The 13,351-nt window shown below is 39.7% G+C and overlaps 1 protein-coding gene across 2 annotated transcripts; it reads right to left on the bottom strand.

Moving 5' to 3' along the window:
- Positions 1–1,413: 1,413 nt before the first annotated feature.
- Positions 1,414–12,575, bottom strand: CSTA (cystatin A). 2 transcript variants are annotated; one of them, XM_008708170.2, is made up of 3 exons: positions 11,901–12,224; positions 4,933–5,034; positions 1,414–1,661 (listed from the first exon to the last, which is right to left on the bottom strand). In XM_008708170.2, the coding sequence occupies exons 1-3, from the start codon at positions 11,964–11,966 to the stop codon at positions 1,533–1,535; spliced, it is 297 nt and encodes a 98-aa protein (XP_008706392.2). In that variant the 5' UTR covers positions 11,967–12,224; the 3' UTR covers positions 1,414–1,532. The 2 variants fall into 2 exon arrangements, with proteins under 2 accessions (XP_008706392.2, XP_008706393.1); XM_008708171.2 differs by lacking the exons at positions 1,414–1,661; positions 4,933–5,034 and adding an exon at positions 6,372–7,607 and having other exon boundaries at positions 11,901–12,575.
- Positions 12,576–13,351: the final 776 nt, after the last annotated feature.

Genomic DNA, 13,351 nt, shown 5'->3' with positions numbered 1-13,351 from the left:
TTTCTTCAAGGAAGATATGCAAATGGATATTAAGATCATGAAGGATCCTTGACATCATTTGTCATCAGGGAAATGCAAAATCAAAACCATAATATGATACGACTTCATGCCCACCACCACGATGGCTAGGCTTAAAAAGGCAGATAATAACAAGTGTTCAGGATATGGAGAAATCCAAACTCTCCTACACTGCTGGTGGGAATGTAAAATGGTGCAGCTATTTTGGAAAACAGTGTAAGTTACTTGAACAATTAAACATATAGAGTTGCCATGTGAAACAGCAATTTCATTCTTCGGTATCTACCCAAGAGAAATGAAAACATATGTACGCCCCCCGCCAAAATGTGTGCAAATGTTTATACATTGTCCATAATAGTCAAAGGCTGAAAGCAACCAAATATCCATCAACTGATAAGTGGATGAACAAAATGTAGTATATCCATAAAATTGGGTATTATTTGACCATAAAATAGAACAAAATGTAGCACATGCTACAACATAGGTGAATCTCCAAAACATAATGCTAAGTGGAAGAAGCCAGTTGCAAAAACCCATATGTGATTTCATACATATGGAATGTCTAGAACAGGCAAATTTATAGAGACACATAGGAAGTAAGTAAATTAGTGGTTGCTTAGGAGTGAAGATGTGGAGGAAGATGGGGGATGATAGCTAGAAGGTATGGGGTTTCTTTTTGAGGTGATGAAAATGTTCTAAAATTGGCTATGTGATGGTTGCACACATTTTTAAATATACTAAAAACTATTGAGTTGTATACTTTAATTGGGTGAATTATGTGGTATATAAATTATATCTTAGAGTGTTAGAAAAAAGAAAAATGGCAATTAAATGGAACACTTGGTTTTGGACTGGAGCTTTTAGCACTTAAAGACATTTTGGGGACAACTGGGGAACCTGAAGTTGTCTGGGGATTAAATGTTGTAAATGTATCAGTGTTAATTTCCTGATTTTGATGGTTGTATTTCAGTTATTCAGGAGAAAATGCTTGTTTGTAGGAAATGCACACTAAAATATTTGCTGGTGATGGGGCATCCCTGTAGGTAACTTACTCTCAAAAGTCTGGAAAAAAAGGTTTTTTTGCAACTTATCTATAAGTTTAAGATTATTTCAAAATATAAATATATTTTGTAAAATACCTGATTTAATTTAAAAATGTGAGGCTAGGGATGGAATATTGGATTCTCTGCAACCATAGGACACTGATAGCCCATGATCTAGCCTGCCTATGCTGGTAATGGTGGTGGTGGTGGTCTTATCCTTTAGCAAGTTGCATTGAGCCTGAATAATTTCTATAAGATTTCCAACTGATATCAGTTTTTATGGAATTTCTACTCTAAAGCAACAACATTGAGAAAGAAAAGGTAAATACTATATAATACAATGAAAGAGAAATAGTTGAAGAAATAAATTTATTTGAAAAGGAATGCTTCTTTATTGATAGTTACATTTATTAGCAGAGAACATTAATCATTAGCCAGTGGAAAATATCAGACCACTTTTCGAATATGCTGCTAAAAGCCTGTGATCTCATCATCCTTGCTTTTGTCAGTCTGGTAACCAGTAAGTGTCAAAGTTGGATTTTGTTGAGGAAGGCCTTTGAATACTTTCAGGTGAATATAACTATTATCACCTACTCGCACCTAAAAGATAAAAAAAAAATGAAAAAAATGAAAAGGAAATTCATGCAGGATCTATGTCAAGTGAAAGATCTACAGACTTAAAGACTCACTGAAATAAGCTTTTCAGGAACAGTATTTCTAGATCAGCATTCTTAGTCCCTTGATTTTCATAAATCTACCACCTTATTTTATGAGAAAGGGCAGGCTAAAGGCATGGCAAGAGGCATAAGCCCTTCTTTAATTTTATTTGATCTTATCTTAATTTGTTTTGTTTTATAATTTCCTACTGCTTGGGCACAAATGAAAGTGAATTTCATTTTCAAAGCTGCACAAAGCAAGAAAACAAGTAATAATAATTGATTCTGTTTTCTTTTTTTTTTTTTTAAGATTTTATTTATTTATTTGACAGAGATAGAGACAACCAGCGAGAGAGGGAACACAAGCAGGGGGAGTGGGAGAGAAAGAAGCAGGCTCATAGCGGAGGAGCCTGATGTGGGGCTCGATCCTGCAACGCCGGGATCATGCCCTGAGCTGAAGGCAGACGCCCAACCGCTGTGCCACCCAGGCGCCCCTGATTCTGTTTTCTGACTTCCAAATTGGAACACTTTATTTGCCACATGGTTTGAAAAGGGAGGAGAAAATTGGCACTGTCCTAAATTTGGGAGGTGGTGTTCCCATATCTATATTAGAACCTACATTATAAAAGCCCACTGATAGGACTGAGAAGACACCAGGGGATGGGCAGTCTAGTGTCCCTCTAAAGTAAAGGGATCTTGCTGGGAGGTCATTGGTATGAAAATTGAAAAGGTAGTTTGGGTGCTCGCTTCGGCAGCACATATACTAAAATTGGAACAAAAAGGTAGTTTGGGCATGAATCTGGGACCTAGAATATCATGGTGAGAATTTCTACTTTTGTTTTTGGTTGGGACAATACAAGTTTTGTCTTAGAATATTTTTTATGTTCTGATGTCCCTTCCTAAGAAACAAATACCATTTATCAGTTGTTTACTAGGATTCGGAGGCTATGACGAATATTTTATATACTTCTTACTATCGGCCTGAACAAAGGTAGAACAATGACAGTTTTACAGATGCAAAAGCAGATTAGGAGAGATTAAGTAATTGTCCATAAATCTCTCAGCTAATAAGTGACAAAGTCAAAACCTAAATCTAGACTCCAACATCAATGTTTTTTTCAGTCTATAGTGTAACTATTTTTTCTTTTCATGTAGGTTTCACACCCAGCATGGAACTCAATGCGGGGCCTGAACTCACAACCCTGAGATCAAGACCCGAGCTGAGATCAAGAGTTGGTTGAGCCACCCAGATTCCCCTACAGTGTAACCTTTTAAAAGCATTTATCCTGTGCTTGGAACAGGATATCAGCCTTTTCATACATTATTAGAAGCAGCACAGCCAGTAGTTAAGCATCAGATCACCTGGGTTCAAATCCTGGCTCTGCTTTTACATTGTATGACCTTTGTTACTCCATCTCTGTGGGTCTCCATTTTCTCAACACAAGGGAATGATCATACTTATCTCATAGATTTGATGAGAGGATTAAAAGAAATAATAGATGCCCAGGTCTTAGAACAGAGCCTGGCACACCGTAAGTACTCAGTAAATTTCTAGCTCATTTATTCCACACAATACCTGGCAAAGTAGGTTTTTATCTGCATTGTGCAGATAAGGGCATTGAGGCTCTGAGAGGATGAGACACTGAGATCACGCACGCCCTGACTAGTGGAACAAGTTGAACAAGGACGGGTTCAAACCCAGAACTATCTGACACCAAAGCCTGCAGCCCTTCCATTCCACCACCTGGCTCCTGATAGATATTTGAGAAAGAACACAGAAGGTCACATCACCAGAAAGACCTTAAATGTAGAGAGCGGATCAGAGCCGAGATCAACAACTAGACGGCTGGGAAGTAATGAGGGAACTGGGGTCAGGAGTTGTAATCCAGTAGGAGGAATTTGACCAGGCAGGTGGTCTTAAGGTATGAAATTCTCATGAGCTTTTAAAGAAATACGTGAGTTGGTTAATATATGAAATTTATGAACCTGGACTAATTGTAAATTATTAAAACAATGATCCCAATTTTGATGGAATGTTTCTTGTCTTTGAACAAAATCATTTTTAACTGGAAAAACGTTCTTTTTCAGCCGTGAAGAAAGCAGATTGAGAAAGGAGGAAACAATGTCACTGCTTTCTGAGGATAAGGTGGGATGTCATTCATGTGCGCCACCCCAGGACCTGGCATATACAAGGAGCTCAAATTTGGTAGGACTGGGCTGATCCATTTACATGACCCAGTGTTGTAGTTTCCCTGTGCTGAGCTGGTTAGGACCTCTTATTTTATTTTTTTGCTGAAAATATTTTTTAAACATTTTATATCTTAAGTAGTTAATTGTTAAAGAGAAATAAGCCAGACTGTGCCTTGGTCAAATGGTTTTGTAAAGATCAAGTACATGCATTTGAATGTCTGTTGTTATTATTCATTAAATCAGAATTATCATCTGAATACAAAAGGATGAAGATGGTTTTCAAATATCTATGGTTGACTTATTGAATTCGTTCCCTCTCAACTTTGCAAACATTTTCTTCAATTAGAACTGGATAGTGCATCATTTAATGTATTGATATAGCTATAAAATTAATCTTAAAAATTTTTTAAATGCTCCACTGTTTTAAACTATATCTACAGTGTCACAAATTGAATCCTCTTACTTGAATTGTAAAAATTATTTAAATTTTATCCATCAGAATGCTGTGTAAAGGACAACACTGGCTTCAAGTATTTTCCCACCTTAAATTACTTTAAGTCATTCATAAAATTCATTTAATTTAGACACATAGAATCACAAAGCTCTGAGTGGAATAAGCTTTAAGATAGCATCTGGTCCAGCTCCAAGCCTTCAGGCAACTGAGATAGCCTCTCATTTCACACAAAAAGCGCATGGCCACAAACTAGGCATGCTTGGAACCGTTATGAAATCTCTTTCTATACGATTTCTGAAAATTGTAATTTGTAAATTGTAATTGTAATTTGGAAAGAGTCAATATAGGAAAGCTTTCTAAATTCACAGGAAGCAGATGGTTTAAATATATCATCATCTGCCGAATTTGAGAGTCTACCACTTGGGAAATTTCCTGCTAGGTAAGTACCTTCATTTAGGACAACAAGAAAGGATAAAAGGTATGGTAGGGGTGACGGGGAACATCACATGAAGTAGGAAATGCAGTATCTTTTAGTGCCAAGGTGAACCCAACAAGGATGTTGAACTCTAACCTTAATGTAGTAATTTATTCCAGCAACCACTTGAGTTTTATACTCTACAGCTTCAAATTCTTGGTAAGTCTCATTTGTTTTTTCTTCAAGCTGAGGTTTAACCTTAAGAAGAGAAAAGAGGAAACACATTATCAAAGCTATATTGGACTCCATTTATGTGATTTACAAGTCTGGAAACCTCGAGTTTCTAAAGGTCCTCAAACATGATGATGAGAGCTATTTTCAGTGTTTCAAGGAAAAGAAAAGATCTGCCTTTAATAAGATTACATGGGCTAACTAAAATGTTAAATTTTGTTGCTTTAGGCTGAATTTGCATCAACTCAGTGTGGTAATATGGCAATATAGTAATGTTTTCACTAGGAAAACTCTGATATATATGTCTTTGATTAATAAAAATAGGAGAGCAATAATCACTATTTCACTTAAAATATTTTTATTTTGAAGTAATTTCAGACTCAGAGTTGCAAAAATAGTATAGTATATCTCAAGATATTATTTCCTTTGCCATGTAAGATAGCACATTTACAGGATTCAGGGATTAGGATGTTGGCCACCATTCTGTCTCCCACAGAGGGATTATAAGCTTTGGTACCAGCATGCCTGAACCAGACATGATAAGGGAATGGAAAGTCTCAAATTCAATATGTGAACTTTTATTGGCTCTACCAGTTTTCAGTATCAGTCTCATTTCTGCCGTGAGCTGAGCCTGAGATGCTAGTTTCCACTGTGTTGTCTCTGACTCACTTTCTGTTAAGAGTATAGCTCCAGAATTCTGCCAGCTTGGAAGATGGTGAAAGGGAAGGATCTGGGGGGTGGCCTAACTGCTCCTTATACAGATCTGCTATCAGTTCTCCTGGCATTAGCCCCATGCCTCACTCTCATCTTCAAACATTCCTGGTGTTGCTAGTGCTTGAGCCATTTTGGAATTCTGCACCATGAATCCACTTGCTGCTGGCTCATCACTGCCCTCTGTGGTTGGGCTCCGTCTAAGTGACCCAGTCATTTTCCATTGTTCATTTGTTTTCCATCTTCCAAGGTTTGGTCAGTATCTCTGAGGTGGTGTTTGCCTATCTCCTCTTTCTATGTGTGGTTTTGTGCCCCTTTCCCCCTAATTTTTTCCTATCATCTAGAGGAAAAAGAAAATAGATGTGTATGTTTGATATCCCTTGTTTATTGGGAAGTTGCCTCCCTGCCCTTCACTAAAGCATTTTACATGTTTCAGGTAGGTCTCCCGAGCATCTAGATTCTCAAAGGCCATTTGGTTCTTCCCATCAGTGGGCAGACATATTGAATACATTTTCTTTCTTTTTTTTTTTTTTTTAAGATTTTATTTATTTATTCGACAGAGATAGAGACAGCAGCGAGAGAGGGAACACAAGCAGGGGGAGTGGGAGAGGAAGAAGCAGGCTCCTAGTGGAGGAGCCTGATGTGGGGCTCGATCCCATAACGCCGGGATCACGCCCTGAGCCGAAGGCAGACGCTTAACCGCTGTGCCACCCAGGCGCCCCTGAATACATTTTCTATTGACGCCTCGGTTTGGGTACCAGACTGGTTTTCAAAGATGTAAACATTTCCTGACTCTTTGAGTTCTCAGACCACTTTTGAGGGTACAACACCTCAATGAACCACCACCCATTTCTCCTGTGACCTTCAGAATAGATGGGAAGAATGTACTATTGCTTTTTTGAGATGGAAAATGAAGCTTCAGAGTCAAGAAAGGAAGAAGGCAAATTGTGAGAGAAAAACACCAGAAATGGGAAGAGGTAGGGTGGAGGAGAGAGGGGAAAAAGGTAGACAGGAGTGCAGAGAGAAGTCAAGTAAGGAGAAGAGTTACTGTCCTATTGCTTCCCATGTCTAACCCTTCTGAGCCAACGCTGTGTACCAGTCAAGTTAGGAGCTGAGTTGGAGAGGGTTAACCTCTAAACCCAAAATTATCTATTTAAACCTCATTTTACAAATGAGGAACCTAAGGCTCTGAGGAGAATATGACTGCTTAAGGCTGAAAATTATTAATTACAGTTACTTAACATTTTCAATCCCTCGCCTGATAGCTTAAGTATCTGATTTATCTGTTGCAATGATATGTTTTCCTTCTGGTTTCCAGTCTTTTGGTTGTGGTTGTTTGTTTTTTGTTTGTTTGGGGTTTTTTTTGTTTGTTTGTTTTTACCATATGTCAGAAAAATTTATTTCTATTTGTCCTTGTCCTAAAAAATAGATCAAAATCTATAACTTTTCCACTGCATCTGTGCAGTCCCCAAGTCCAGAATTTTCCATAAGAGAGCTGATTTCCAATGTCCTCGTTTATTTTGGTAAGTGCACTGGCACTTGTCAGACTGTGTGCCATGATTTCAGGTTCACTGTACTTATATTCTGTAGCCTTACTCTGTCTTCCCGTAGAAAAGACTGGTATTCTTCTAATGTTGGATGCTATGAACCGGAAGTGGGGATAAGCTGAGGAGCAGGAAAGGGGGCAGAATAGGAAGGAACTGATCCGTGAAACCTTAATTTTCAGAAGGCAGCTTGGTGCTGAAAGACATCCCAGGGATGGGTGCTAGGAGAGTGGAGGCCAGCTGGGAGTGGTGGTCTGGGACCTGGTGGTGCATAGGCAGATGTTGAGCTGAACACAGTTGGCCTTCACCTTCCCCAGCCTGCCATACATGGTGGTAGCTGAGATGCTGGAAGAAACAATATGGGTTTGTCACTCAGACCCCAACCAGGAGAAGGATGCTCTCAGGGAGGAGTAGCTGGTAAAATACAATTACCCTAGAGCTGTTCAAGATATTTTTATTATTGCAGAGCATGAATCTTGGTGAGTTGTTAGTTCTCTGGGATCTGAGGATTTGAGCCACGCTGCACCCAACACACCGAGGCGTTTTCCCTATCTATAATCATTCTGCAGAAATTTTGGACTATGCATAATTTAGGGAAGAATGGATAGAAAGGTGACAGTGGCAACATGGGTGGGCCATATTTTGGGATGTTTACAGGGTAAGGAAGGAGAGTTTGGGTATAGCATGAAAGTATAGTAGGGCTGATGAAAAGTGACTTACAGACATTTGTCATCTGACTATGTTTTTGAAGGAAGGGGCAAGTATGGGACAAGGCACCTGGTATGCAAGAAATGATGGCACCCCACATAAGAGAGGAAGGGCAGAGTCTTAGACTGGAGGGAGGAATGAAATCCAGCAAGGGATAAGGAAATTGAGAGTATTCTTGTACCAGATGAGTGCAATCTTTTAACAGAAGGAACTGAGACCAGCTGGAGGAGCCATGGGGATGGGAAGTATTGAGAAATCAAGGAGAGTGAAGGTCCAGGTCCACCTCTCTGGGGTTTTGAGAAAAGGGCCAACAGGATGTGACTGAAAGGATGTTCTGGCAGCCCTAGGGTCCTGTTGCGGTTGTTTGCTGGCATATATTCATAGATTGGTACTGAGTGAGTTTCTGTGGTTCTGCAACTTCCTTGAGCAAAGTTCTCTGAACCTGGAGCAGAAGCCGAAGAGGAAGTTGTGACAATGGGAGTGATCTCTAATTGAGGATTGGAATGCCAGAATTTCATGGGGTCAACAGAAATCGGGGGTGGAAGAGTGCATGAATCTACCCATCATGGGTCAAGGCTGGATGAGCACTCAAGAGGGCCTAGGCATGTTCTGATGATGAAGATGGGAGGGTGAGGGCCTGAAAGATCGTGGTGTGGCTGAATGGCAGGTTCTCTGGGTGTGGGGCAGTGGGAGAGGCGATTGATGAGGAGGCTGCAGTCACAGAGGAGAACACAAATGTGTGGGTGAGTGACAGCTATGACATGCTAAGCTCTGGGGTGTGGTGTCCATGATGGTATGCACAGGGGGTGTTTGTATGGTGTTATGTATGGTCTGTGTGGATGCCAGGAATGGAATTCAGCAATTAGGTTTGACTTAGGGGTGTGTGTGTGTGTGTGTGTGTGCATATGTGTGTGTGTTATATCAACCTATGCATGCATAATAATAGCCCTCATTTCTAAAAATAATTATTGAAATAACAGTTCTTTCCTGGACATAAACATACTCTGGAATTCTCATCCCAATTCTCAGGCCAAGTATAGCTCTTTATGTCCTTGGGCATATCTCTTATCTTTTATCTATTTTGTAAATTTCTCTGAAGGCAAGAACCATCTTTGTGTCCCTTCTGTCCCTATAGCAATTCACATAATACTGTGTACATAGTGTTTTCTGAATGAAGAAACCAGGGTTGTTTTTCTTCATGACACCTTGTCTTCCCAGAAAGGAAAGAGGATAAAAGAGGATAGCAGAGACCCACCACTAATAAAGAGAATCCTGGGGAAGGGGATTTCTTCCATGTGTACTTGGGACTCAAGCACCGTTTGCATTCTTCAGTGATGCGTGATACACAACTACTATTCAGTTTCCATTATCTTCAGAATGGGGACACTCTTTTCTCCTGCCTTCAGAAATGTTAAGTCTCCTCAACTTCAAGCTCTTTTTTTTTTTAAGATTTTATTTATTTATTTGACAGAGAGAGAGACAACAAGAGAGGGAATGCAAGCAGGGGGAGTGGGAGAGGGAGAAGCAGGCTTCCTGACAAGCAGGGAGCCTGATGTGGGACTCAATCCCAGGACCCTGGGATCATGACCTGAGCCGAAGGCAGACGCTTAACGACTGAGCCACCCAGGCGCCCTAACTACAAGCTCTTTGTTTGATTTTCTTCTCTTTCTGACCTCATCCAACATCCCTCTTTCATTTTTTTTTTTAAGTTTTTTAAAATTTGTCAGAGAGACAGAGAGAGCACAAGCAGGGGAGTGGCAGGCAGAGGGAGAAGCCAACTTCCTGCTGAGCAGGGAGTATGATGCAGGACTTGATCCCAGGACACTGGGATCATGACCCAAGTCGAAGGCAGACATTTAACCGACTGAGCCACCCAGGCGTCCCTCCCTCTTTCATTTTGATGTCAAATTCCTTAAACCTGCAGTTCTCATTTTTTCTTTGATGCTTCCCCCTCTCTATGAGATGGCTTTTCCGCTAAGAAGCTCTCTGTTAAGGACAGGGAAAGCTGATAAACTTCAGCTCCTCTAAGAATACCTGCATTTTAACAGCTGATTTAAAAAAATTAGAATACATAAAAAAATCAAAGGGATAAAATTACAAGGTAAATGACAGGTAGTGGTGGTCTTCCTTGGGACCACCTCAAATCATACTAAGTATATGACTACTAACACTTACCCATTTGCCTGACTCTGACTGGGCACCTAACTAATTCTATAATCTTGGAGTAGGTGTTGATTATATTTCTTCACCTACAGGTGGTTTTGGTAATACCTGCCTCTTGGGGTTGTTTGTGGGGAGATAAATTTTGTCATTGATGGGAAAGTGCTTCCTAAACTGACCAGTCTTCTGCCTTCTAATACTTAACTGGGAATTGTCCCCTAAGGCTCTCCTGTGAGAGGGGAGCCAAATGATAACTGGGAACTTAATACCTGAAAAGCTGAACTTACTACACAGTAATTATTCACTTGAAAGTTAGGAGCTTTGCTGGGCAAACTCCAATGTCCTTCCTGGTCCCAAACCTACGATTTAAAAAATGTTCCTTATTGCGGATTGTTTTATAACATTCCAGTTATCTTGATTTCTCTAAATGGACTCTAAACTCCTTGAGAGCAGGGGCCTGAGATCATGACCTGAGCTGAATCCAAGAGTCAGAGGATCAACCGACTGCACCACCCAGACGCCCCCAGGGCTCTGCTTGTGGGAAGCCCATCTCCCATAGGCCTCTTGGATTTAGGTATCTCCAGTCCTGCAGGCCAGTGTGGTCATGGACAGCAGCTGGGGCATCATCTGGTAGCTGGTTAGAAATGCAGGCTCTCAGGCCCACCCCAGCCATATCTACTGAGTCAGAATCTGCATTTTAACAAGACCCCTGGGTAATGTACATGTACGCTGAAGTTTGTGAATACAGGCCTATACATGGAAGTTTGAGAATACTGACCTCAAATAAAGGTATTAATGACTTAACATTACCCTTCACAAGAAAGAAAAGCCCCAAAGTATCTATTTTTTAAAAGAACTCTTGAAAGGGAAACATTTATCCCCAAAGAATGAGTGGTAGAATTTCAGGCATCGAATCTCTAGAGAGCATTCCAGAGCCCTAACATAGAAATCCTATCTCTTTCACTTATGCAAGAAGCCGATCTTATTTGCCAGTGTCATAGAATGAAATTACAGAGAAAAAAAACAAGGAATGGTACAAGAAAATAGGGCAACAATTTACAAACCTAAAATGATAATTTATGTATATTTTCTTTTTGTAAAATATGCAGGATAATAAAATTTTATCATAGAGGTGATCACTAATCAAACAACACTTAGAAAAATGTATCAACTTGCTAAGAACATTGAGTTCTGTTTTCATCTTAATCAATTTCAGAATCATCATAGACTATGCCACTCCTCTTCCCTACTAGTTTAATCGTCCTCTAAATACGAAAAGACTAAAATATTTTCCTTAGTCAAATTGGCAGGAAGTGTGTAAGTGGATTGTCTTTGCAATATTGTCCTTCATTTAACCCATTTAAAAAAATTTCCCCGCAGAGCGTGTGAAGTCTAGTTTGTCAAATTGTTAACAACCCCAGAGTTTAATTACATGTTGGCTCCATTTGGTAAGATTAGAAGCTTCATCAGAAACTGAATTAGTAATCCTAGAATCATACATTGTAAGCCTATAAAGATGACCCAATATAAATTCTTTTATAAATGGGGAAACTGAGGCTCAGAGAAGGAATGTTACTTGTTCAAGATCACTCTCATAGTTGGGATTATTAGAGGTTTCAACTAAAAAGGTTTTTAGTTGTAAGGAAGCCTGAACAAAACCACACATTTCCCAATGTTCTTCTGGTTTTCATGTTCACCCATACGCTTAACGTGGCCCACCTAGGACCCCAGGTTTTGGATCAATCATTTTCATGAGGTACACCAACTCACCTTGTTAGCAATCTCCTGAATTTCCGGAGTGGCAGGTCTGGCTTCGGTTAAGCCTCCAGGTATCATTTTGGCTAATTGCTTCTTTGCTGGGCAGGATGCTGGAACTGAAGTGATCAAGTAAGCGTGGAGACTCTGGTTTTTAAAGAGGGTGTTGCTCAACAAGCCCCGCCTCCAGAAGGTTTTCTTTTTCACAAAGAGCAAAAAGGCACAGGGAAAATGAATATGTCTTGAAGCAAGCCATGCTGCTTCCTCAACAGAATCTGCCAGTAGGAATTTGGGAGAATGAGGGCTGAGGATGAACAAATGGGTGTGCCCCGCGAGTCGCGTCATCACAGGGAGTCAGACTTCCCTGCATTCTCTTTGACAGTGGTTCCATCCTGTTGCATCTGAGGAATGCAATCTAGAGTCACGACCAGAGTTTCTCAATGTTTTAAAACCTCTAATACAAAATTTTATACTTTAGAGGTATATTTATTAATAATGTCAAGGCTGATTGTTCAGAATTTACTTGACTTTATGAAGAAAGTAAAAGGGTCTGTCTGGAGAACCTTGGCTGGATGTTTGTATTTTACTGTTTGTTTGTTTTTACATTTCTAGATCTGTAGAGTAAAACAACAAGCACTTCTATTCCTATCACCTAGATTTGAAACTTTTAACATTTTATCTTACCTACTTTCCCTTTCTTCTTTTCTTTCTCCTTTTTTCTGTTCTTTTTTCTTTTTTTTTCTTTTCTTCTCTTTTCTTTTCTTTATTCTTTTCTTTTCTTTGTAGTTGTTTTTAAGAAATACAATATAACCAGCCTCCCACTCCCACCCCCCAACTTAGGTCTCCACAGAGGGTAATTACACTGTGAGTTTGGTATCCTTCTATCCCATTTTATACATTTACTTAGTGTGTTTTTAAAAATTTACTTAAGTTGTATGCTAAACATATACTCTATATATGCTTTTTTTCTGCTTAACATGTTTTTGAGTTGTTCCGTGTTGATACACAGATTGACCAATCTAGTTTATTTCCTTTAACTGTTATTCGATGATAGATTTATCTGTCTGCCTATCTATCTATCTATCTATCTATCTATCTATCTATCTATCATCTATTCTCTCTATCTAACTGCTATATGCTATTCCACATTTTACATACTTATTCCCCTACCGATGAAGACTTTTGTTCTTTCTAGTTTTTTTTTTTTTAAAGATTTTATTTATTTATTTGACAGAGATAGAGACAGCCAGCGAGAGAGGGAACACAAGCAGGGGGAGTGGGAGAGGAAGAAGCAGGCTCATAGCAGAGAAGCCTGATGTGGGGCTCGATGCCACAACGCCAGGATCACGCCCTGAGCCGAAGGCAGACGCTTAACCGCTGTGCCACCCAGGCGCCCCTGTTCTTTCTAGTCTTTTAACCCTTATAAACAATATTGCATTTTTTCCCCTTTTATACATGTGCGATGG

This window comes from Ursus maritimus, unplaced genomic scaffold (assembly GCF_017311325.1).
Source record: "Ursus maritimus isolate PB19 unplaced genomic scaffold, ASM1731132v1 scaffold_4, whole genome shotgun sequence".
In the NCBI taxonomy this organism is placed as follows: Eukaryota; Metazoa; Chordata; class Mammalia; order Carnivora; family Ursidae; genus Ursus; species Ursus maritimus.
Note: the sequence above shows the minus strand (reverse complement) of the source record. Positions and strands in the feature narration are given on the sequence as shown.